Source organism: Cynara cardunculus (assembly GCF_001531365.2).
Source record: "Cynara cardunculus var. scolymus isolate 2C chromosome LG 6, CcrdV1, whole genome shotgun sequence".
NCBI lineage: Eukaryota > Viridiplantae > Streptophyta > Magnoliopsida > Asterales > Asteraceae > Cynara > Cynara cardunculus.
The window spans coordinates 14,153,356-14,181,053 of record NC_037533.1 but is presented as its reverse complement, the minus strand read 5'-3'; the positions used below and the strand labels follow the sequence as shown (position 1 = coordinate 14,181,053).

The following is a 27,698-nucleotide window of genomic DNA, read 5'->3' as shown; positions in this document are numbered from 1 at the left end:
TCCCTTCGGTCATCGTCCCCCAACCCAAATCTATGAATCTCGAATCCATAAATCTAAATCTAAATCTAAAATCAATATCAAACGTCAAACATCAAAACCCAACTTGATTCAACCTTTGATTCACCTTAATCGATGAATCCTAATCAAAGCCAAACAAAAGCACAAATCCGAACCCTAAATAATGTTTAAATGGTGAGGAAAGGTGTGAGGAGCAGAAAACAGGGGAGGGGGATAAGGTGCAGATGTTGGTTGAGGAAAAGGAGTATTTTTGGTTTTGGATGTAGTGAACGTCAAAGTGATGAGGTGCGTCCAATCAGGCAGGGTGAGGTGCGACTGGACTTCGTCGGAGATGGTATAGGAACCTTTCTGGAAACCTTCGTCGTATCGGGATGGATGAAGTATATATATATATATATACATACACACACTTGGTGAGAGTTCAAACTATAAAGCAGCTAAGGGTTTTTCTAACCCCACCCCTCCTATGTGTGCATGTGAAGAGGGGGGGGGTTGAGATTGTGTAGGGATGAGTAAGTTATTTTTCATTATCAACCATTTGATACAACTTATCCATATTTCTTACGTGTATCACATTCAATTAATTTTCTCAATTTACATATATATGTTCACAGTTACTGAACATATATCTGAATGAGTTATATAAAGATATGAATAGACTGAAGATATGTGTATATGAAAAGCATACATGATAGTATAATTGTCTAATGTATATATTAATAGAAATTCAACAATCATATTGAATCCAGGAAATAAAAGGATATCAGGTTCATCGAGTTGGGTTGGGTTCAAATAATAGTAATCCGATATCAACCCAGTACCTGCGATTTGACAATTTTACAACTCGATTAGACATCGGGTTGCTTCGGGTTGGGTTATTTCTCGTCGGGTTGGGTTGGATTGATCGGGTTTTTGAGCACCCCTACTTGCCATCATAGAAACAAACACTCCCGATGTGTTCTCTAAAACTACTAGATTGAACCCTTCTCCGAGTGCCATATCCTCATTTTCAATGGATCAACACGGTTTATCGAGATTAAGGGTCTGTATGTTACTTAGCAGCTTAATAAGCTTAATGAAACTCAACTTATTCAGTCAGCTTATTCAAAGATGAGGCTTTATGTAGAAAGACAAGTTTTTTTTCCAAACTCACCCCTCTCAATAAAAAAAGCACGTTCCTATATAAGAAAAAAGTCCTTTCAAACAAACATCTTCCCCATTTACAAAGACAGAAGGACTTAATGATTAACCAACCAAACAAACCCTAAAATGAGCTAGGATTGGTTCCTAAGTTCAGTTCCATAAGATGCATTGCAAGGATGGAATGGAGTTATTGCGTAAGTATCCGATTGGTTGGGTTGGGACTGCCCCCATCCCATTATTTGAATGGTTGAGCCACATAGCCAGGGACCAAACCCAGACTCGGGTTGGACCTGAACCTTGTGCAAACCAGAAGAGAAGGGGGACCATCAACCCACCATCAGAATCATGCTATCAACAGCAGAGCAAGGACAGCATCAAGAAAAAGAGAACAAAACAGCTGGATGGGGATCGGATTTTTAAGATACAACACTTTGAACAAAACAACCAAAAACCAATTCAACCTTTGGCAACCAAAAAATACCATTCAACCTTTTTTTGTAAATTTCTCTTTTGCAATACAGCCTCAAACCTCAGAAAATACTAGATCAAAACCAAAACCTACTGTCCGATCTTTACCTACTTAATGACTAGCAGCAGCAGCAGCAGCAATGGTCAAGTATTCGATACCCGCAGGCAACTAACCAACTGAAAACAGCAGCAGGTCTGTGAAGAAGCCCCAACTAGGTATTACACACTATAGTGGTAACCTAGATTCAGGAACGCGATACATGTTTTAACTGCCAAAAAAAAAACAAAAAAAACCAAATTAGACATCAACATCAAGTTCATTATTATTTACTAGAGGGAAGAATCGAAAACGTCAAAAAAAAAAAAAAAGGAGCTGCAGGGGAATTAATGAAAGAAGCAAAAAGAGCGGGAGGAAGTCCAAGGGTGTGCAGAAAACCATCCGATCCCTATTAGAATCGACCGACTATAATCGGATGTCCATCGGATCTAAAATTTCAACATCCAAATTGGATCAGTTCTTGAATGGTAGATCAAAATCCAATAAAACTGAACCAATCCAATCATATACCCATCCAATTATCATCCAACTGCCATCCAATTATAAACTGTATACAATTATTAACATTTACTAAATTGTCTTTTAGTTGATATTTATACAATATCAAATTAAGAAAATATATGAATATTGGTTGAAATGGTGGATTATTTAGTTGAAATTTTTTACCAAAATATTAGATGAATCCGATCTGATCCGATGGATAGTCAATAGTAATATCCAATGGATGGAATCATGGAACTAATCAGATTCAATCCAATCATCCATTGGATTGAATTGGATCGGATGACAAAACCCAACATCCACTGAATGATTGGATCAGATCCGATCCACCTAAATCCATTGAATTTCAACCGAAGAACACCCTTTTAGGAGGAACCTGCAAGCATACAAGATGCAAAAAAGTTGAGAAAGTATTTGATGTTGAGCCAGCAACAACAGTTTTTTTACCAGTTATTGGATGAATAAATTACTAGACCAGCGCCAAAAGAAACACCAACATGTTCACAAGCTATTCAAGACAACACTCAAAACGTACTACGTCTTAAATACTCAATATTGGGCATTAAGCTATTAAAAGGACTAACATGACATTATTGACTAAATAAATCACACATGATGATCTACTACGATTAATCCAAAATTCCAAACAACCATATTTTTCTCCAATCGAATAATCTCAAAGTAGTGAACCACTGAGGTTCTTTTATGCACTAAACTTGTGCCCCCGTCTTTGTATACACACAGCGTCCAACCTATAAGAATCTCCAATATTACTATCAGATGGAGTCACCACAATTTCCGCATTTGGCAGTATCCTTCTTCACTACAATTATATAGAAGATATCAAGGTTTTAGCATTAAAGGTTACACATTTCAATGAAATATATAGCCTCTCCTACTATTGGAATGTCTCAAGTATTTAGCTATTCTTCAAGCTTCAACTACAATTTCAAATTCAAGTAGCATTTTCTGCCAACTTGGGTATCTGTTGGGTTTCAAATAGTTGTCTTTCTACAACTAAACAAGTGATATGCATTTTGCAATCTACTTTCCAACACAAGAATCAAGAGAACCCAAAGCTAACAGTGCTTAATCAGTTGTGAGCAACAAAACACAAAGCTTAGCGCACGCACGCACACACATATATATAAAGAGCAATAAGATTTGCATAAACTCTGGAGTTGAATGTTGGATTTGCACTTCAGCAGGGTAGGGGGGCTTCAACGGCTGTGCAATCAATGCTTTTGTTGGTGACTTAAGCATAGGGGAAATGGAGGCACTGAGGAAGATGGGGAAGGGTAAGGCCGTAGGTCTGGACAAAATCCCCATTGAGGTGTGGCTATATCTAGGGGAGGAGGGTATGCAGTGGCGAACAAAGCTGTTCAATGCCACCCTCAAGACTGTCAAGATGCCTGAAGAGTAAAGACTTAGTATGATGGTGCCACTCTATATGAACAAAAGCGATGCACAATGTTGTGGCAACTACAATGGTATAAAGCTACTTAGCCACACAATAATATTATGAGACTAATCGAGACCAGGGTGCGGCCTATGCAGTTAATGATGGTGCAATAGCGGATTGCAGTCATCAAAGGAATAGCGGTCCTAAAACAGCGGTGGTTTATAGTTGTACTGCATTTAGCGGAATTTTGGTCGTTTTTGTGTTTGGGGCTTTAGGTTTTTCAGCATTTGGTGAGCTTTGGTTTAATATTTGATGGGCTTCTTTTAGTTCTAGTTGGCCTAACATAAGGCTTAAAGCAACAAACTCTTTTAGACTTTTAGTTGACCTAATTTAAATCGCCCCTTTCATCCAAGGCTCCAAGCTTCGACTCTCATCACTCATAACAGATCATACTCCCTTTTTCTTGATTTCTCCCAACTTTCAGTTGCACCAGGCCATTGGCTCCAACGGCCATGACTTCAGCTAGCACCAACTTCACTCTTCTTTTGTACCAGCCACCACCCTCGACTTCAGCTAGCACCAGCTTCACTCTTCCTTTTTACCAGCCACCACCTTCAATGGTTTTGTGGTTTGATTTGCTATTGATATGTATTGGGCGCACAATATTAGGACGATAATCAAATGAGAACCAAATATATGTTGCAAACCCGTGAGAACCGACATAAAAGTATTATTTTACATGACTTTTTTTTCATCAAAACTTATAATTTAAGATATTGTTTCACATATGTTTGTGTTCACCTTGTGAAAAGATTACATGTGGAAAAAAAAATTGGTTCACCTAGTTAAATGAAAAATACGTGTAAAAAATATTCACATGGTGAAACAAATACATGTAAAACTATCATATTATGAAACAAATATGTGTGAAACAATATCTTAAATCCTGGCATTTGATGAAAAAATATCATGTAAAAAATATTTTTGTATCGGTTCCCACGGGTTTGTAACATATTTGTGGTTCTCCTTTGATTTAACCCCTACAATGTTATTAAGTTTTCTTATATATAAACATTCGTATTTTTTATAACCTAATTTTTTTACCGCTATAACACCGCTTTATCACCGCGATAACCACGATTCCAAATCACGGTCCCGCCTGCGATTTTCGCTATCAACCACGTTAACTACTTAGGGTGCGTTTGGTTTGCGGGAATGTTTTTGAGGGATTTGGATTCCTGGAGGGATTTGGATTCCATGGGATTTGGATTGGATTGGATTTAAAATCCATTCYTGWGTTTGGTTTGCAGGATTTGGATTTGATTACAGGAAATTAGGGCAGAACCCTTGTGCATTTTCTATTCAAGCAGACCAAAATCGAGCATTTCTAATGCTATAGAAAAGGGGTTAATCGATTACCTGCTGTGAGTGATGGGAGACGCCGGCAAACAGGAAGGAAGACAGCACCGGCGAGGAAGACAGCACCGGCGAGGAGGCAAACCTAGGGCACAACTTCGCAAGGGATGCGACGGGAAGGAAGACAGCACCGGCGAGGAAGTCAGCACCGGCGAGGAAGACAGCACCAGTGAGGAGGCAAACCTAGGGCACAGCTTCGCAAGGAAGTCAGAACCGGCGTGGGTGAAGCAATCGATGGGAGGGAAGCGATGGGTGAAGGAAGCGGGAGGCGTATGGGAGGGAAGCGATGGGTGAAGCAATCGATGGGAGAAGATGGAGGCGAGAAGATGGAGAAGATGAAATCCCACGAGGATGGGATTTTGAAATCCCATGTATTTTCAAAGAATTTTGAAATCCATGGTTCACGGGATTTCAAGTGAATCCCAGGATTTGAAATCCTATCATTCCTACAAACCAAACGTGGGATTGGAATGGATTTCAAATCCAAATCCCTCCAAATCCCTTCAAATCCAGCAAACCAAACACGCCCTTAGGGCACACGAAATGGAGGTGACAGAGAACCAAATGGTTTCATGCAAGGTCAGTCGACGATCAAGGCAATCCATCTCTTAAGGTGACTCATGGAGAAGTATAAAGAGTGTAGTAAGGCCTACACATGGTGGTCATAGACCTAGACAAGTCCTATAATAGTATACCGTGCGATGTAATTTGAATGAGTGCAAAAAAAAGGGGATGTCATAAACGTATGTCATGGCAATACAAGACATGTACAAGAGAATCAGAACTTGTGCCAGGACACCAGTGGGTGACAAAGTATTTCCCGATGGAGATAATCAACACCAAGCCTATTCATTTTAGTTGTGATTTTGGATATCTCCCGAGGGACATAGAGGAGTGTCTCATGGTGTATGTTATTCGTTGATGACAAACTCAAAAGTAGAGGTCAACGAGATGTTAGGGCAATGAAGGGTGGTTCTGGAAACATGAGGTTTGCATATTAGTCGCTCCAAGACAAAATACATATGATACAAATTCTTTGGGGAGCACATTGATGAGGGGTAGAAGTCAACATTGAGGGGCAAATGATACCCAAAAAACATTTTCAAGTATTTAGGCTCCAAGGTTACGAAAATGAAGGTAGACATAATGCATCGCATAAAAACGGGTGATTGAAGTGGAGAGTGGCCACGGGAATGGTGTGTGACACTAAAGTCCCATTGAAATTGAATGGCAATTTCTACGGAGTAGTCATCAGAAGAAGTATGTTGTATCATGTTGGGCCAGAATGCTTGGGCGACAAGGAATGCCCATGGGAGGAAGTTGAAAGTTGAGGAAATGAGGATTCTTAGATTGACCTATGGCCAGATCATGTTAGACAGGATTCTGAATAAGCTGTTCTGGACAGAGTTGAGAGTGTGTCATCACACATAAATTGAGTGAAGATTGCAGTGTTCGGGCAGGTGGCGGCACCAGCGAGGAGACTAGAAAGCATAGGTTGATGGTAAAGGAGACAAAGAGGAAGGGCAGGAGGACGTGGAATGAGCAACTGACGAGAGACATGCAGCCTTAGACAATTATACTCCTTTTCTATGTTTCAATGTACCTGGTCGTTGCTTTTTCTTACTCATTTTTCTTTTTCTATGCTTACTATGTGTTTAGTTTTGTTCCTTAAATGCTTTTACCTTTTTGCTCACACTTATCACAATTCAAAGGTCTCCACGGAAACAGTCAAACAACTGCTCTACTCTTTGGGGTAATGGATAACTCTGCATATATCCCACCCTTAGACCCTACTTTTGAGGGGAAGAATATTGGGTCTGTTTGGTTTCAACAGGAAGATAAGTCCACCAGCTTGTAGCAAGTGCAAAATGTTCAAAAAGTTGCAGCTCGTATTGCACTCTGATTGGGAGACGAACCATGCATATATGATGTAATTACCGAAAGAGATTGAATCCATAAGATACAAGCCTTTTAGCACAATAACAACATGCTTCAAATAAGAATTATGCATCCCAAAATTTGGTTGTGGACATGTGCTATTTAGCAGAAGTAATGTACTTGAACTAATATGGTCTCTCTCTCTCTATTTACACTTATTCGGCCTAATTTGTGTCTCCTCAGATGCATGAGGAAGAGCCTTCTCGCCTCCTCTCTCTCCCTCGCTCCCGTCTCGCTAATTCCACGTTGTTCATCTTTCATGATGACTAAGAGGGCGTTTACCAAATGCTAACCGGATCTCCGCCATCAAAATGGCATTGTAAGATCGTTGGTAAGCGTCTCAATAAGCGTTAACTGGGTAAGAGTCGCCACCCTCACTCACCCTGTAAGATTCTTGGTCCTTGCCGTACCTCTTACCGAATGAGATTCTCCGTCCTTGCCGTGTTCACCCGGTAAGGTAAGTGATCTAGTAAGCGCTTACCTGGTAAGCGTTTCGTAAACTAAACTTGACAACATGAACCAAGATACTTACCAAGTGGCCAAAAAAACACTTAATCGGCAATAAAAAGCAACAAAAGATGAAGGATACTTAACGGGCATTAATGCCTAGCACATTCAACCTGCATGGCACTAAAAGCGAATGAAATATTTTTATCATCAAACTCAAACACTCTTAGATAATCATGATGCCCTTAAATTAGCAAGATGACAACCCACCATTTTAGGGATACATTTACAATTTTGCCCCTTCTTTGTTCATATTCTTTAGGGGACTTTTAACTATTTTCCCAACTTCTCCATAATTTTTTTGTGGCTTCACCATAAGTGGCTCTAACATAACAATGAAAACAATTTTCTTGAGGATGCTATTACCATGAAAAGAATTTTCATCTCTTCCAATAAAGTGAAAGCATGCATACTCTGAAAGACTTGTAAATAAAGCAAATGATATTTTGCTATGCACAAAAAAGAATAATTAAGGCGGTTTGGGGTGTTTTTGCTAAAATTTATTTTCCCTGTACGTTCTTCATGCGTCTCTTTATTCAAGAAATTTATGAACTCCCCATTTTCTCTTCATATGATTCAAAAGTTTTTTAAGAATACACGTTAAGGCACAAGACTAAAAACATCCGAAAGAAAAAGGAAGAAGACAAGTCAAGTGCGAGCACATATCTTTCTAGTGCTATAGTCCGATAATACATAAATTTCAACATTGTTTTTTGCTAGATAGGAAAATTTTGTTGATGATGTTAGTGCTTGTTCAGCGATCGTCCATTTTTGCTATTTCTTTCCAACTCGAGTATTTTTATCCATTTAAAAAGTGTGTTGATACAGTCCATCCATCCACTCTTGATGCCACTAGACAAAATCCGCCAATGATACCTTCTGTTAAGTAATTGTTCAGTTAGTTCTTGCCAACTTGAGTGCTTTTTTTGGGTATTTAGCAAGTACAACGGTTGTTTAACCACCAAGTGTCAAGTTAATAGTTATAAATGTTACTCATTTGTTAAATAACCAAAATTAAGGTTCATATTAGCCGTGTAAGAAAACAACAAAAAAGAAGGAAACTTTGATGTTTCAATCCCGGTAATTAGATCTGAAGTTTAAAATCTATTCAACGGTTTCCAAATTGCAAGATGCTTATTTGTTTCAAGTAAACATTATCGTTTTCAAACATATTGGGCCCATATGCTTCTAACCAAAACAATTAATTATAATCACACCAAGGAAACCACAATAACCTCTACATGCACATAAGGGGACTGCAACATATAACAACTACAGGACCTATCATCTATGTTAAGGGTCGTTTACCAACGCTTACCGGGTCATTTACCTTACTGGGTGAGATGGCAACAACCGAGAATCTTTCCCTGGTAAGTAGGAATGGCAAAACACCCCACACCTGACGAGAAACCCGATACCTGAACCCGGTTTGACCCGCCAAATTTATAAACCGGGGATGGGGAAGGGATACCCTTCATCCCCGACCCGGATCCTGAGTATTAATTATACATTACTATGTACACACATATATACAATAAGTAATAATAAAATAAGAAACCCAATGAGTATATATAATATATAAATATAATCAATCTTCCATCATGAAAACTTGTAAAAGAAATTACATTATCGATTTGGTTGTTCATGGGAAACTTTTGTTGATATAGTGACGTGGTTATATACAATTTTAATTATTAAGCATTGTAATTAATATATTTGTGTTTGAACTACATTTTTTGATGTTATTCATACAAATGCAACAATTAAAATTTGGGTGATAAATATTTTAGGAATATATGTTGTTTAAGCTTGGCATTTATATACATAATACATAAAAACGTTATGTAAAAAATTAAATTGTGTACACGGGGAAAAATCCCCCGATGGGGATGGGGATGAAATCATATTCCTTGACAGGGATGGGGATTGCGATCCCCGGTACCCCCAACCTGGATGCTTACCGGTTAGTGCTTACTGGGTAAGAGACGCTTACAAGAAAATCCATTTTGATGGCTAAAGTATGTTACCCAACAAGGTAAGTGAGTGTGGTCACTCTTGCTGGTAAGCTTGGTTAATGGCCCCAAAGAGTTGCAAGCACATTAAAACCAAAAGACTAACAAAAGATAATAAACACACATCTCGAACATAACATAGGCAAGTTGATCATCTTAAACAGATTCAATAATGATAAAAAGCCAAGCAGGAGAAGAAGGCCTAAGTATGTGCATTGTAGAGGGGGAGAGAGAGAGGATTACCTGATAATAGAAAGAACTGATGCTGGCAATAGTATCATGAAAAAAGTTAAATCATCTGATTTGTGCTGCAGAACAGAGTAAACCAGATGCATCTGATCCAACTGCTGCAAGATCACAAACAGTACAAAGCTGCCCTTCCTGTGAAAGAACAAAATGTGAACTGCAGTATGGGCACAATACATCCTTCTGTCCACGGTAAATAGGAACATAAGTTGCCCCACAAACAACAAATGGATTTCTGAAGTCGTAATTCAGCTGTGAGGAATCTTTCATGTTCCTCTCAGCAGCTTGCATAACCGAGCGGGATGTTTTGATTTGGTTTTCAGCAGTTGGGTTGGTCTCCAAGAGTCGCCTGGCAAAGTTTGATGCTGTGATGAGATTGCCTGCCTTGTAGCACACAGTCATAGCATTCATCAAGGCAAGTCTCAAGTGAGGCAGCTGAAGGTTACAATGAGTGAAGTAAGCCGCCAACTCCTGCTGACGAACAGGGTCATCCTTCAGTTCTCTCCTTTTAAGTTCCATCTGTAAACCCAGAACATATTCTTTTACGATGATAATCAACTCTTTAACTTCATCCACCTCTCTTCGCGACTCAACTACTACCAGGGGAATGGTATGGAGAATACCCAGAAAAAGCCGCAAAGCTTCAGTAAATTTCCCCGTAGTTGTAGCTCTGTAACCAGCCTTGAGCTTTTCTTCCAATTGAGAAAAATTAAACACAAGTGCAGGAGGGGCCCGAACATTTGGGCTCGCTGATTCACTCCAACCTCTTTCTATAGCCAAGGAGAGCACTGGAGCTGATGAGAAAGCTCGCAAGTAAGTATGACTGCCTATGTGAAGATCAATAAATGATGACTTTAAGGGTGCAAAGTTCTTTATTCCCAGCTGCCGGCTCAGCAAGCGCATCGCAGTGTCAAAGTTGCCTGCTGCTGCATGTTCAGCAGCAAGAGATGATTTTTGAACCCAAATCTGGCTCACAGGCATACCAGCAGTTGGTGCCACAAATACCGAAGAGCGAGAAGCAGTAGTAGTTTTGGGGGTCTCAACATCAGGAGGAAGTTCTAGATCTTCAAGGTCCCAACCTCCTTCTTCATTATCTTCATGTGCTTCTTCATCCTCCAGAACCATACTGATATCTCCATTTTGAATGTTCTCCACATCCACAATATCCAAATCCTCACCCCAATCAGCATCTGCGGCATCTTCATACTCTTCCTGTGCAGCTGCTCCAACATTGTCAAGACCACCCTCAAAGATCCCTTTCATGACCCTCAGTAACGGCCAGTCTCCACCACACAAGACAGGAGTTGGGGGCATCAAAAGAGAAGCAGACCTACCACTGGGCAAAGAAGGAACATTATCCTCAAGTTTAGCAGCAAGTCCTTCAGCGAGATCAGTCAACCCATGGGTCTTGGCTGTAGCATATGCTAGTGGCAGATGACCAGCATTCTCCAAAATCTTAATTCGCTCTTTGACATCACCCAGGTACAGGGCATTATGGAACTGACCCATAACATCATTTTTAACCTCTGCAATTTTCATCATTTTGGACAGTTTATCTAAATTGCCTGTAATCAGATAGAGGAAGGATAATCTCTCAAAGTTCTTCGTCCTCTGGTATGCATATTCTACAATTCCAGCATTACCCTGGCGTAGGGCCTCCACCCCCAACCTATACCAGTGATCTTTCTCATCAATCTCTTTGGCAGAAGCAACGGCTATCTGTATATTTCCACTTTCAAGTGCTAAATTAAAACGAGTTCTCTCATCCTTCACAAAATGGAGAGCAACCTCAGGAAAACCTTTTTGCTGGAGATATGCAATCATGGCTTGCCCACACAGCTCTGAATTCCTTATCATGCTCATAACATGATCATATCTCTTTCTCAGCAAAGACAGCTTAAAGATATATTCAGTGGAATCAATGACTATTGGACGGTTTTTCCCATCCCGATCAAGGCAAAAGATTGTATTTCTATATATCTTTGTGATGTACAAAGGAACGTCAAGAGTCTTTATGATTCCACTGTCTCCATTGGGTAGGCAGTACTTGATGTGTGTTAGGGTTGTGTATATGAATACACCATTATCATCCCAGGATCCACTCTTGACACGGATCGTCTCATGAAGGGTGCAGCGATGGACAAGTTTCTTATCAGCTATGATTATAGAATGCTTGCTGAGCAAAGCAACATTCTCCATGTCGTTTGACCAAACAACATACCTTATAAAAGAGGTTTGAAGGTCCCCAAGAACCATTCGCTGTTGAAGGTCAAAGATAACTACCCTGTCCTCTGCCCTGCATAGCAAGTTACCTGTGCCAGCATAGAATATTGCATCAGTAGCAACCGGAAGGGCACTCTTCTTTACAATCTCATTTTTCAAGTTCTTGACCAACACTTGATTGGTGCCCTTCTCAAGAACAGCAAATCTATTGCGGGCAACAAAGACTGCAGATCCCCCAACCCCTCTTTTTGCTTCTTGAACTGTATCACCTCTACTAAAGTTATCTTTAGGTACAACATAGAGTTCATATGATCCCCCATCTACTTCTGAACATATTAAAACTGCATTTTCTGTAGGGCTATAAGAAAGAGTTCTAGGCCCCTGGTTCAAGCTAACTGAACCAGGCCTACGGATTGGTATGATTTGAGTCTCTTTCTGAGTTGAATACTCATAAAAACGCAGAAAACGGTCTTTGACATAGTAAAGAGAATCACCACTGACAGAGAAAGCAGGGCGTTCCCTCTCCAACTTGAAAACTATCATGCCACTATCATGGCCAGCTGCCAGAAGGTTCATCTCAGGATGACACCCAAGAATCCAGAACCTGTCATGCTCCCTGCGAAACGTTTGAAGGCCTGTCCTCTTTGTAGCATCCCAGACACGTATACTTTTATCCTCAGAATTTGACACAATAATGTCCTGCCTGGCATGGAAAAGAACACTTGACACATTGTTCACGTGACCTCTTAGAGTGTCTACTTCCCAAGCCTTTGTATCTGAAACATAACGGTTTAAGTATATTAGTTTTCAAAAGCTCTAAATGTGTATGATGAATCAATTCAAACCACATAAAGAAAAACGAGCATGCATGATAGGCCAGCCTAAAGGAGAAACAATATTATAAGAAAATCTAACAGAAATAGCAAAGACTTAGTGCCCACTATACTCACATTCAAGAAAATCAGTAAATGTTGACAACTTGATGCACATCTTATGCCTATCACCTTAGAGTTAATAAGCAGGCTCATTAATGTTGAGAAGCACTCTGCTCGCGCATAGACATAACAACCAATGCCAACCAAGGAATGAGATAATGAAAAAGGCACTACAATAGGCAAAATCTAGCCAAAAATATTGAATTCAAATTTTCTTCTACCCCGCCCCCTCCCCCAGAGAGGTTCTAGTTGTTTCTTTTTCTTTCAGTTAGTTGGAGACGAAGAGGGGCAGCATAAGCAACATAATATCAACCAAAAGTTGTGAAGCATACACAATAACTGATGACCACTAAAAATCACTTTGCTTAAGGATATGCTTGGTAATCAATGTTAAGCAAGAGATTTTGATGATAAGACAACAGCGATAAACAATTGCTGTACACCTCAGCCAGTTTCAAACAATTCTCCAGTCTACATCCTTCTTTTACTACACACAAGAGGAAAGCATGTACACTAACTGATGGCAACTGAAAATCACTCCTGGTTAAGGGTATACATGGTAACCAAGTGAAAAATGAAGATTATAAGAGACAGCAACAAACGAGTCCTATATGCCTCACTCTCACCCAGTTTCAAACAATTTTCTAGTCTTCTTCCTTCTTTCATAGGGCACATGACGATATTAGAATTTAAGCAGCAGACTTGGCACCTCCAGTCTAAAGAAAACACAGTAGCTGGTCATCAACAATAGCCACCCCACTCCAAAGTAGGCATGTCAATGCTGGCAAAAAAAAACTAAATGGGTAAACCACCACTATACTGTACCCCGGGGTTCAAAACTTCAAGTAAGAGTTTTTGTCATCCGCTGCCTCTAGCAACAGAAGCATCAAAACCAACTCCAACATCTAGTTCAATTAACCTGATATTCAAGGATTGTGATTTTTCTATTATCACTCAACGATTGATTACGATCCTGGCAATTAGAGAAGCCGGTTTTCTCCCAGTTTGGAGCTCGCCGCCTTCGGTTCAAGAAGAAAAACGTAATCCTTTCCTTACTAACAAAAGCTATTTATAGTACTACTACTCTTCCCAAAAAGGAAAAGATTCCCTTGGCCCCACCACTAACAATGATGACTCACCTTAACTAAAATAATAAATAATCTCAAAATACCAATGTGGCCCTTCCTTATCTGATAGAATTACTTCTTGCCCCTGCGTATCTAAATAAACCGAATGGGGGGTTTATCAATACCCCGCCCCAAAACTCTTACCTTGTCCTCAAGGTTAAAATTGCGAAACTGGTGGTGGATCCCTTGATAATCTTCCCATGTTGCCTCAAATTCTGGTAATCCTTTCTATTTAACCAAAACCTCCAAGTTGTTGTTGGTTTGTGGCCCCGACTGACGCACATCCAATATGTCTTATGGTTCACCAGCAGAACCATTTCACTCGTGAGTTGAGGAGGAATCAAAGGAGACAAGGAACACAAACCAATTGCACGTCGTAATTGGGAGACATGGAACACAAGGTGGATGTTCGTGGAAGCAGACAATTCCAGTTTATATGCTACTGGACCAATCTTGGCCAGGATATGGTAAGGTCCATAAAACGTGGGGCGAGCTTCATGTTGCGACCCGTGCGCAAAGAGTGTTGTCAAAATGGGATGTAATTTCAGAAATACCAAGTCCCCCACATCCAAAGTAACATCCTTCCTACCCAAGTCTGCTTATTGTTTCATGCTATGTTGCGCCTTCAACAAGTGTAGCCTTGCCGAATCCAAAATTTCCTCTCGTTCTTGTAGAACTTGGTCAACCGATTAAAAAGCAATGCCATCCGAAAGTAACGAAGCAGGGTAGGGGGTTCTCTCCCGTACAAAACGTGAAACGTGGAGCATTTGAGACCCATGTGGTTGGCGGTGTTATACCAAAACTCAGCCCAACACAACCATTGGGACCACTGTTTGGGCCGTTCGGAAACCATGCATCGTAAATATTGCTCAAGGGTTCTATTGACCACCTCCGCCTGACCATCGGTCTGTGGGTGGTATGCGGTACTGTAAGAGAGTTTTGTTCACTGTAGCCGAAAGATTTCCTTCCAGAATGCACTGAGAAAGAGCTGCCCTCGGTCCGTGATTACCGAAGTTGGCACCCCGTGCAACCGGATGATTTCTTGAGCAAATAAGGGAGCCACAGATTGAACCAATAAAGAATGCTTCAAGCCTACGAAATGTGCGTATTTGCTAAGTCGATCGACAACCACTAATATAGCATTATTACCTTGGGAGTTCGACCTTCCACAAAATCCATGTTGATGGCATCCCAAACCCGAGCGGGTAGAGAGAGAGGCTGCAACAGCCCTTCTGGTGACCCCGACAAATTTTTTATTTCGTTGGCACACGATGCATTTGCATCCCTATTCCACTATCTTTCCGCATCCCCACCGAGAAAACTCCAGATGCCATACGTTGGTAAGTACGGTCCTCACCAGCGTGGCCCCCCCAGTGGGGATCCATGGAATTCATCGAGTAGTAATGGAAGTAATTTGTATTTCCTAGATAGGACTATTTTGTCCTTAAAAAAAGGTCATTGAGGTACGTAAAACTAGGGTGGTCAATGACTTTGGACTGAACCTCCTTAATCTTGCTCAACACCCGAAAGTGCGCTCCTGCGCACCAGCTTAAGAAAGGTTGATGAGTGGGTGGATGCTGAGCCAATTAATATCCATGACTTGTCTAGCCTAGACTACAGTAGTAGTGGGTCGTCACCTGCCTCTTTCCGGAGTGTGTCCCATTGACGCCATTGCGGGCCTCCAAGTGTGGAGCATTCGATCCGGTGCTCTTGCCTAGACAAGGCATCTGTTGCCTTGTTACTACTCCCGACTTTATAAACTATTTCAAATTCGTATCCCAATAAGTTGCTCACCCAATGTTGGTAATCGGGTTCGATTACTCTTTGCTCTAACAAAAAATTCAAGGATTGTTGGTCGGTGCGCACCACAAATTTTCTTCCAAGTAAATAGGGTCTCCACTTTTGGACCGTGAATACAATCGCCATTAGCTCCTTTTCATATATAGAATTTTGCCTTGCCTCCATTCCCAATGTCCGACTGAAATACGCTATCAATTGTTCTTGCTACATGAGGACAACACCTAGGCCAAAACCAGAAGCATCTGTTTCGATAACAAAACCCTCCGTAAAATCAGAAAGGCATAGGACCGGGCCGTGGACAAGGCAGATTTTAGTGCATTAAACGCCTTGTTGGATCCTTCACTGCAAGCAAACCGATTTTTGCGTAAGAGATCTGTAAGGGTGTTGCCAATTTTCCATAACCCATAATGAATTTGCAGTAGTATCCCGTCAACCCCAGAAAACCTCGTAACTGTCTTGGGCTATGGCCACTCCACCATCGATCGTCCACTTCCACCCTTGTTTCGGAAACTATATGTCCGAGGTATTCCAGTCGTTTTTGCCCAAATTCACATTTCTTGAGGTTAGCATATAGCTAGTGTTTTGCCAAGAGCTCAAGTACCTGCATGAGGTGAGATTTGTGCTCTTCTATGCCCCTGCTGTAAATCAAAATATCATCAAAAAAACTAAAACAGTAAGAACGGTTTAAATACCTCATTCATCAGCCCCTGGAATATGGCTGGTGCATTGGCCAAACTAAATCGCATAACGAGTTTGTAATGCCCTTCATGCGTCCTGAAAGCTGTTTTTGGCACGTCCTCTTGCTTCATTCAGATTTGGTGATAACTGAATTTTAAGTCCAACTTAGAAAAAATCATGGCACTATGAGGGTTGTCCAACAGTTTGTCTATTACGGGTATGGGGAATTTGTCGGATACAGTTTGCTTGTTCAAGGCTCGGTAGTCCACACAGAACTTCCGACTTCCGTATTTTTTCTTGACTAAAAGTACCGGGATCGAGAATGGGCTATTGTTGGGTTGGATGATCCCGGCTGCCAACATTTATTTAATAAGTCTTTCGTTGGTAGTGGGGGTACCTATATGGCCTCACGTTCACGAGTCCAACCCCATCCCGTAATATGATTTAGTGTTCCTTCCTGCGCATTGGCGGTAGCCCGATCGGCATCTAGAATACCCCCTAAAATGCAGCAAGCACCCCCTTCAATTCTGTCAGGTGATCTTTTTCCCCTTGGTCAAATGAGGTAAATACCCCCAACTCAACGAGAAACCCTTATCTTTCTTGCCTGAAGATTTTCTCAAGTGCCTTTAGAGATACCAAAGTGCGGCCTAATGATGGGTCCCCCTTAAGCACCACTATTGCCTTGCCCCTTTTGAATTTCATAGTTTGTGTTTTCCGGTTGGTGTATGTGGCCCCAAATGTTTCAAGTCACTGGACACCTAGGATGATGCCAGAATTTCCCAGTGAATCGGGAGGAATTCCTCAACAACCTCTACCCCTTGTAGGCTCACCTTAACTCCCTTACAAATTCCTTCCCCTTTAACTGTGCCACCCGTAACTATTGTTATCCCATAGCTCTTCGTGCCTGTAACTACCAACCCCAAACTCTCTATCTTCGAGACAAAGTTGTGTGTAGCCCCGTTGTCGATGAGTACCACAATCAGTTGGTCATTGATGGTGCTTGCCAACTTCATAGTCCTCAGGCCAGTTATACCCACCACAGAGTTCAGGTGTACTTCCACCTTTTGTGGTACTTTTCTTGTATCAGACTCTAGTTCCCCGTCCTCTATTTCAGCATCTTGTGTCGCTTGTTCATTTTCCACTTCCTACACCACCAATACATTAACCTCCCTCTGTTTACAAACGTGACTGGGACTATACCTCTCATCACATTTGTAACATAGGCCTTCAAACCTTCTTTGTTGTAGCTTGTGGTCTGTCAATCGACGATATTCGTACCCCTTCTTATTGGTTACGGTCCTGCTTTATCAGCCACATTTCCTAGGGGTTTCCCATCTCCCTCCATCAGTACGGTCCTCTTGTAGTTCCCCAGTGAGCAGACCCACTACGGCCCAATATTCGATTCTTCTCTTTGATTGTGGCTGCCAATTCAAACGCCTCTCCTAAAGCTATCGGAGATAATAGTCGTATTTCGGCTCTGATGACAAACTGACTCAAGAAAACTTCCTCAAAGATTCCCTCAAGGGGATGACAAATTGATGAATCATTTCCTGTATTCAACAATGGTGCCTTCTTGTTTGAGCTCTAAGAACTGTTCACATAGCGTACCTTCGGTGAGGGAACGAAATTGGCAGAGCATCATATGCTTTAACTCCTCCCAGCGTGTGATTGGTCGCCTTTTGTGTTCCCACTGAAACCAACGCAACGCATCCCCTTCGAACGAAATTATGGCCACTTCAATCTGTTCCTCTGATGTTAGTCCATTTAATGCAAAATAGCGGTCCGCACAAAGAATCCACCCATCTGGACCCGTCCCATCGAACGAGGGATTTCCAATTTGCATCCCTTGATCAACATAAATTTGTTGGAATCGCTCTGCCCTCCCCCGCGTTTTGTTGACTTCCCACAATTCGATAGGGACTCATCATCCTCCACTCCTGAGGGTTCCGACTTCTGACTCGATTTTGCTTGCAGCTTGAGGAGTAATTCCAACTGCTTCATTATGGTTTGAACGCTTTCTATCAATGACCATACTTCAATCTACACGTTTCCATAATTCCCTCAATTCCATCAACCCTAGACACAACACTCTTCGTCATCGCGCCACGCCTAACCTCGCTCTGATACCAATTGATATACCAAAAGGTATATCGAAGGGTTTTTTATTATCACTCAACGATTGATTATGATCCTGGCAATTAGAGAAGCCAATTTCTACCAATTTGGCGCTCGCCGATTTCAGTTCAAGAAAAAAAAAGCATAATCCTTTCCTTACTAACAAAAGCTATTTATACTACTACTACTCTCCCCAAAAAAGGAAAAGATTCCCTTGGCCCCACCACTAACAATTATGACTCACCTTAACTAAAATAATAAATAATCTCAAAATACCAATATGGCCCTTCCTTATTTGATAGCGCTACTTCTTGCTCCTGTGTATGTAAGTAAACCGAATTGGGGGTTTATCAGATTGTATACGAATACATTCCATGAACCATGTGCATATTCTAATTAATGTGCAGCTACACTATGGACGTATAGAAAAACTGTTGAATAGCTCATATTGTCAAGGGATGAGATAACTAGACAGAATAATAAACCACTGAGAAAATAGAGAACAAAGCAATTTACCCCATCCGGATAGTTTCTTCAATTAACAAATTTCTAAGGACACAATTGCCTGGTTTGTTGTTCTTTTTTTTTCTATTTTTTGCTCATTCACTTGGTCATAATCAGGCGCTCTTAGGCGCAAAAGCCGGGGCTTTTTCCATGTCAAAGAAAGGCAAGTTACTGAGGCGCACCAAGGCGCAAAATGGGATTAGGCGCGCCTTACACAGATATGCTCTAAATTTAAGTAATTTTCTCGTCTCTTAGACTTCTACAGAAAATTGTTATTAAGCAAGTCAAAACCTAATCTTAGTTATGTCTTTTAACCTCCTAGACTTCTACAAAAAAGAGTTATTAGATAAGTCTATTCAATTCTCTATTCAATTCTAATCAGTCATCTTCTATACATACCTCCCATAGATACGTCCCATACATTGTACTCTCCCTCACGGCTTTAAATCTTATACTTCTTCCCCACAGCTCTCTTCTGGAATCTAGGTTTATGGTTGCTGCTTTGGAGGCTTATACTTCTTCCTCACTAAGGGCTCTCTTCTGGACTTCTTGTTACCTGTTTCTACATACAAGTATCAAGTATGCATACTATTATTTCTATGGCTGCCGTTTTTTTTCTCTTGTAAGTCAACACACACACATATGGTACCAAGCTTCTAAGGCTGACTTTTTTTTTCTCTTGTAAGTCGACACACACACATATGTAAGGCTGCCTCTTTTTTATCTTGTAAGTCGGCACGCACACATATGGCACCAAGCTTCCAAGGCTGCCTTTTTTCTCTTTTAAGTCGACACAAACACATATGGCACCAAGCTTCTAAGGCTGTGATTGGCTCATTGGTTGCCATTCTTTTCTCTTGTAAGTCGACAGTCAAGACACACACACATATTGATCTGATTAGGCAAGGTTGTTCTGTTAATCACAGAATCACAGGCTGTGGTTTGGCTCATTCGTGCCATTTTTTTCTCTTGTAAGTCGATACACACACACATATGGCTGTGTTTAGGCAAGGTTGTTAATCACAGAATCACAGGCTGTGATTTGGCTCATTGGCTGCCATTTTTTTCTCTTGTAAGTCAACACACAGACACAAATATGGCTGTGCTTGTGATTAGGCGAGGCTGTAAATCACAGAAACAGCCAAATTTTTTGCATTGCATAGAAACACAAAATCACAGGCTGTTATTTGGCTGCCAAATTTTTTGTATTTTATTTTTGTATATAATATGTTTTTGAAATAGGGAATTATGTTAAGTGTTATGAGTTCTGGTTAGAAGCAATATTAGGTCATGGATTCTCAAAATCAATCACAATCAAGCAGTAGCAGTAGCGGAGATCCGGCTTGGAAGTATTGCACAAAAGGTACACGTGCGGGCACAGAAAAATGCAATTTATGTGACGTTGTTACAAAACAGAGGAATACCAAGCAAAACAACATATTGCAGGTGGATATCAAAATACGAAAGGATGTACAAAAGTATTGGCTCATGTACGAGAGGAAATTAGATAGTACATGAACAACAAAGAAAAACGTAAACGTGAGAGTTAAGTGTTACCTGATTTTGAAGAGATCTATACATACGGGGATGACGAGGACAATGATGTTCAAGTAGTTGGTGGATCTCGTCACACGTTAGTAGCAAGTTACAAGCCCAACAACAATCTAAGAAGCAAAAGGGTATTAGAGGCCCCATGGATATGTATTTCACCCCTCCATCAGAACAAGTTGTTCAAAATAGAAAAGGAAAGACAGCGCAGACAACCATTAATTAAATTTGCAAAAAAGAGCTCCGGGACAAAGCTTGTAAAGAGCTTGCGAAATGGTTTTATGATGCCGGATTGCCATTTAATGCTTTGAATTATGATAGCTTCCATATAGCAACGGAAGCAGTGGCACAATGAGGGATGGGTTTCAAGAGTAAGTATTCAAAAGAATAAGCTGGTAAGAGGGTGGCAAGCATCGTTCTGATACCTACATTTTGGAGTAGCATTGTCTATATCCTTAAGTTGGTGGGTCCTCTTGTAAGAGTTCTTCGATTGGTTGATGGTGAGATGAAGCCGGCCATGAGATACATTTATGAAGCCATGGATAGGGCAAAAGAAGCAATTGCACGTTCATTTAATGATATAGAGGACAAGTATAAGGAGGTCTTTGCCATTATTGACAAGAGATGGGAGTGTCAACTCCATCAACCATTGCATGCGGCCGGGAATTATTTGAATCCGGAATTATTCTATTCAAATAGCAATATTGAAGATGATGCGGAGGTAATGTCAGGGTTACTTAAAAGCATTGAAAGGTTAGTGGCAAATCATGAAGACCAAAATAAAATTTGGAACAGTTGGCATCATATAGAAATGCATAAGGCATATCTGGAATGCCTATTTGCATATGACAAAGGGGCACAAAGTCATCCGGTAAATTTCTACTACTTGCAATCAAATATTTTTAATTTAATAGTTTTTAATTTCATCAACCTTTGTCTGGAATGCCTATTGGAAGAATGTACGAGGATGAAGAAGAAGAAGAAGATTATGTGTTTGAAGATGACTCAATGACATGGGGTGATGTTGCTAGAGCCTCGGAAGCTTATGAGCGTAACTATAATGTTCGAAACAAAAAGTGAATGCTAGCGGGTGGGGAAGGAAAAGGAAAGGCTACTTCTAGTTCAAGACATCAACTCATTGATGAAAAAGATAACGTTGAATTATTAGAGAAGAGCGACACTGAAGAAGAAGATATTAGGGAATATAAATCCGATGAGGATGTTGGAGAATACACACTTGATGATGATGAGGAGGAGGAGGAGGACCGATTATCAACCTATTAGTCAAGACTTTATTGAGATATGTTTGATATTACTACTTTTTGGAAATTGAAATTGAATCATGTTTTATATAATGGTATTTGAGTTGATATCATTACTTCTTATATAATGGTATTTGAGTTGATATTACTACTTCTTGTATAATGGTATTTAAGTTGTTTATTACTCTATGTGTGTGTGTGTGTGTATATATATATATATATATATTATTTTTTTATACGATGTGCCTCAAATTCGTGAGGCCTGCGCCTCGCACCTGCGCCCCAGGACCCCCTTGCGCCTAAGTGCGCCTTGCGCCTTTAACAACAATGGCTCTATCGACTTGTTGGTTATCATACAGATCGGTTAAGAACATGAATAACCATAGCCACTAACTAAGAGCCAGCAAAACGGCCCTCTTTTCTTTTCTAATATTTTTTAATCACCCAAAGTGACTTGACAATCTTACATCCCATATATACTTAGCATAGAAAAACTAGGCATCCATTCATTTTGTCCATTTCCCTCCGAGTTTTACGTCCATTTTAGGTCCGCTCTCCATTTATTTCCAACCCATCAATTAGAACAAGTAAAAATTAAGTCACAAACTATATCTCTGACAATGCTCATTCAATTTGACTGCTTATCACAAATCACATTTGGCCTTTCCACGATAAGAAGATAAATGATTGCATCACAATAGATCCAAATAGCAGAGAGAGAAGGACTTCTTTATTTGTTATTATTCTCCATAATCTATAATAATGTAATAAGGTAAAGTGCTCTGAAGGTACACCTTTTCTGTCTCCTTTTGAGCATGGATCAGTACCAAAAAAAGAAGAAAAAAATGACCACCGGAATGGGATCTACAGAACAAAAACAGCACAAATCAATGGAGCCTAGAAATTGAAAAGCATACCGTTCATACGCCAGATCTTCACTTGGCGATCATCAGCTCCTGAGACAATAAGAGGGAGAGTGGGATGGAATGAAGCCCAATTCACGCCTCGATCATGGCCCTCCAAAACATACTTTACAACAGCATCAACCCCACCGAAAAAATCTGTATTCATCTGACCCAAGCGAAGAATGTCATCAGCAGGAGATACTGTTTTCTTCCTCAGGGCACCAATATCCCAAACACGTACGGTTTGATCTAATGATGCTGATACAACAAGGTCCTCCTTCGGATGGAACAAAGCACACATTACATAATGATTGTGTCCTGTCAGAACAGATATACAAGTACGAGACTGCCAATTCCATATCCTGATGGTTTGATCGTCACTGGCACTAACAATCCACGGGTACTCATGGTGGAATTGAACTGTCCGGATGTAATCCAGATGCCCAAGAAGTGTAAATAAACATCTATGCAATTTATAGTTCCATACTTTGATCTTGTAATCGTCTCCTGCATGAAGCATAACATGTTTAATGCGAGAGGCATTGCCTCAAAGACTATGCACATTTAAAAGAATTACAACTTAACAATATAATTAAATTACATATATGCATGTATTTGTGATTGGATGGAATAACGTCGAAGCAAAGGCCTTCCGGAATTTTAAAATATAAGCATAAACCCTTAAAATATTGTGGATCTCATTTAATTTCCATAATCAAGGGGACTTACTAGGATGTGTTATGTAAAATCTAACGTAATTGTCCTGATTAGAGTCAATTCCATGTTTTCCATATCATGTGCTTCATGACAAAGTAGTAAGGCTATCCAGAATGAATACAGCAGGGAAGTTCCAATCATCAAAATGGCTAAAACTTAAGCTTCCTGATAGCAACAGCACATATCTCTCTATGTTCAGATCAGTAGCAAAACAGAAGTCTCTAAATTGGTAAGTAAATGAAGGAATGTATTTATGCTACGTTAGATCGAATTTCCAGTCGTTATTGTTAAGGCAGAATGAAACAACTTCATAAAACCTGAGAATGCTATGTATATTACTACACATACGAAAAGATCAGCCTGATCAATCCACAAAAGATCTGGAAATCGCAAGCATTTCAACTTGTTAAGATCTTTTACACACCTCCGGAGACGAAAAGAGGTTGCGATTTGTGGAAATGAACACCACGAACAGGGCCATCATGCTCGTCAAATCGATCAATGAGAGTTCCCATTCTGTAATCCCATAGCTGGATCACACCGCTGTGAAGACTAGCCAAGATCCATGGCCTCTTGCTGTGGAAACTCAGCCCTTTCACTCTATTACTTTTCGTCTCAAATTTCGTCAACATCTTCGTTCCGTATCGTTAATCAATCAATTGCGCAAAAACACAGAAATCAATCCCTTCAATCAGATTCATTTGATACCCATATTGAAAACAAAGGAATAAACCTAGGTTTTGAGATAGTTTACCTTAGATTTAAGAATTGGGCGCCCTAACTTGGATAATTGGTGAGATCGATCGGTTGAGAGCAGTAGCTTTATGCGTTCATAGATCAGGTGTCATTTGAAAGAGAATTAGAATCGAAGCTGCTGGTCGATCCCCCTCTGTGTTGTTAACAGTGTCGGAGATCAGTTTTGTATTTAATAAATTACGCCTACAGCAAGGCTACATAACCATGGCCCGTTGTGGGTGCACCCAATTCGTCTCTTACATAGCCATTTCTTGGTTCTATTCGTTTTTCTTCTCTTTTTTCCTTGAACAAAAACTTTTAATTCAGAAAATATTATGTATTTGTATCCGTTTCATATAGCCATGGCAAGGGGGCGGGGATATGGCGGGTTTTGTAATCCCTGACCCTGGCCCCGGTTTGTAGTACCGTCCTCCGGCCCCGGCCCCCGGTGGGTACGGGGATTATCATCTCGTCCCCGGTCAAATCTCTAGCAATCCCCGGTCAAAACCCATAAATAGTATCCTTTAGTTTGATTCTACCGAGGATCCCCTTCCCCGGCCCCGGTTTGAATAACATCCCCGTCCCCGATCCTGGCCCCGGTTTGAGTCTACCGGGGATCCCCGGCCCCGGGACCCGTCTTAGCGGGGAATCCCCGTTCAGGTCGGGTGAACCGGATTCCCCACCGGGTCGGGACAAATCACCATCCCTACTTTCATATATGGGTGTGCATCACGGGTCGGTCGGGTTCGTGGGTAAATCAAAAATCCAATCGGATTTCGGAGATGGAAATCAATCATCGGATTTTGGATTGCTTTAGATTCAGGTTGATCGGGTTTCGGATTAAAGTCGATCGGGTTTGGATATAGTTGTAATACAAAATTTATATATTCAATCGATTGAGATGAATTGATGAGATTGATAGCAGGTGTAGAAATTATAAGATAGTACTACCGATTAGGATTTAGATAAATAAATGTAATTATATAATAGTTAAATATATATTTTGGATTTTCGGACAGGTTGGGTGGCTATAAAGTAAACCCGACTCGTTCACATATATCCTTCATAAGTTGGATTTCGAATTTTCAAGTTAGGGGGGACATTCAAGTTTTGCACAAACACCTTTCAGTCAGATTTCGGACCGTTCGGTTTTTCACACCCCTAATTTACAAGGGTAATGTTATATGCACCTCCTTTTATGTCAAAATCATATCAAATAATGCATTAGAAATGCAAAAGATAAGTCTTTGTATTGATGTGTATGAGGAAAAAAATAGTAAATATGGATATATTTAACAAAACTAGAAGGGTACTCACGCAATGCAGCGAGACACATCTCGATTGTAATGTTCTATTTTATTCTCTTGATATTATAATTTAATTTAAGTTTAATAATGAAATAATTTATTTTTGGTTTAATAACATAGCATTTTATAAAGATAATAATTAAGTATTTTGTTATAACTCAATGATTATCCTAATTATATTTTAGATTTTTTATATTTAAAATGAGATGTTTATCATGTATTTGATTATGTTTATCTACAGTTAGTTACACGAATTCAGATATGGAGCTTTAATAAGTTGTACTTACGCACAATCTACTTGCAATATTGAGTTTTAAGTAATATCATTAACAAACAGTATTTTACGCATAAAAATTGGTTTTTAAAAGTCTTTGTCAAATGCTTTAGGAAAAAGTCCAAAAAACCTAATGGACTTTACTATTTGGAACGATTAAGTTCTTGGACAATTTTTTTGAACATATAAATCCTTGGACATTCTAGAATCTGTTAAATAAGTCATTGGACTTTACAACAACATGTTAAATAAGTCCTTAGACTTTCTAAAATCTGTTAAATACATTTTGTTAGTGGAAAAGATCCGAAAAAACCAATGGACTTTCATATTTTGAACAATCAAGTCCATAAATATTTTTTGAACGAAAAAAATACTTATATTTATTAAAAAAACAAATATATTATTCTCATTACTATTCGCAAAATATACAAAAGTTGTATCCAAAGCATAATAATCTGCATACAAATTTTGGGCATAATTTTATCAAAAGTTAAACCAAAATATATACCAAAAGTTGAACCAAAATATGTAACAAAAGTTGCGCAAAGAGAATACTAACAATTGTGCCAAATATACCAAAAGTTGTGCCAAAAAATATCAACAATTGAGCCAAATATACCAAAAGTTACGCCAAAATATACCAAAAATTGCGCTAAAATATACCAAAGTAATGTCTAATCTATGTTAAGGTCATGGTATTAACTATTCTTCATTTGCATCATTAAATTCCGGTGGAGATATAGTCATTTGACTTTCTTGTAACCCTTCTTGACGTCTAACAACATCATCACTTTCATGATGTTCTTCATCACCAACAGTAGTATCACCTTCATCACGGTCTTCGTCGTTAACAACAACCTCTCTTGAAATTGAATACGGTAGGATGCCTTCGGGCCATGCTGGTTGTGGCACACCTGAGGATGTCTTTAATGATGAAAATAAAGTGTAAGCAATAGTCATAAAAATGTTACTTGAATCTGAAAAACAAATAATGGCTTACCCCAATCATTGCTTCTCCCGTGACTGGATTATAAGAGACCCCTACATATGATGGTATCCTCCCACCTCTATTGCCTTTTCCACCTCTATTGGCTCTTCTTGTTGTAGTCGATTTTGGAATGTTGACTCTTGGTCTACCTTTTGGCTTAACAAGTTTAGGTGGTGGGTTCTTCTTTTCATTCTTACAAGTCCTAGCACTATGTCTCGTTTCCAAGCAATTGCTACATGTCATTGCCTTCCCAGATTGAGTCACCCTTGTACTTTGGCTCTTAGATTCTGATCTTTTTCTTTTGATGGATGGTCTACCGGGCATTCTTCTTTCCTTAGGTGGGTTTGGTTTGGTGTAAGGTGTTGGAGTCCACATGTTGCTTCCATTCAATGGTCTTATAGTTTTCTCATAGACCATTTTGAAGAGATCCTTAGTAAACCATTTACTAACATAATCCTCTGGATCCTTATTGATAAAGTGTATGAGAGCCATGGAATGCACACAAGGAATGTCTGATATGTCCCACAATCTACAACTACATTTTCTAGCATCTAAGTCTACCACCATTGCTTCAAAACCATTTCGTGTTTCAAATACATTCCCACCACTAGGAATAACATACCAATATCTACATATGAAAAAGATTACATTAGCATACAAGATCATATTACCATCATAGACAAGCATACATAATAAAATTACCATCATAGATAAACACACCTGTGATTTTCTCCCCATTTCTTTAACTTTTTTTCTTATGGCCGGACAAACAACTGATTCCCATTCTTGTGCTTTGCTTAGCATTCTGTAATGTCTCTTCATAACAAATAATCTTATCTCCTCTAAAATTGTGATTATGGGTTTTCTTCTT

General features: G+C 39.9%; 1 protein-coding gene across 5 annotated transcripts; it reads right to left on the bottom strand.

The window, feature by feature from the left end:
• Positions 1-1,542: 1,542 nt before the first annotated feature.
• Positions 1,543-24,423, bottom strand: LOC112513997 (coatomer subunit alpha-1-like). Of its 5 annotated transcripts, XM_025120270.1 has the most exons (6): positions 24,278-24,423; positions 23,948-24,155; positions 23,048-23,313; positions 22,819-22,972; positions 9,707-12,708; positions 1,562-1,898 (listed from the first exon to the last, which is right to left on the bottom strand). In XM_025120270.1, the coding sequence occupies exons 2-5, from the start codon at positions 24,153-24,155 to the stop codon at positions 9,758-9,760; spliced, it is 3,579 nt and encodes a 1,192-aa protein (XP_024976038.1). In that variant the 5' UTR covers positions 24,278-24,423; the 3' UTR covers positions 1,562-1,898; positions 9,707-9,757. The 5 variants fall into 5 exon arrangements, with proteins under 5 accessions (XP_024976039.1, XP_024976038.1, XP_024976035.1 ...); XM_025120267.1 differs by having other exon boundaries at positions 22,819-23,313; XM_025120269.1 differs by lacking the exon at positions 1,562-1,898 and adding an exon at positions 2,481-2,564 and having other exon boundaries at positions 22,819-23,313.
• Positions 24,424-27,698: the final 3,275 nt, after the last annotated feature.

Coding starts and splice junctions, on each gene's coding strand:
- LOC112513997 (XM_025120267.1), bottom strand. CDS start 24,155: ATGTTGACGAAATTTGAGACGAAAAGTAATAGAGTGAAAGGGCTGAGT. Junction 23,314..23,947: donor ACCTCTTTTCGTCTCCGGAG/GTGTGTAAAAGA, acceptor TGCTTCATGCAG/GAGACGATTACAAGATCAAA. Junction 12,709..22,818: donor GAAGATCTGGCGTATGAACG/GTATGCTTTTCA, acceptor GTTATGTTTCAG/ATACAAAGGCTTGGGAAGTA.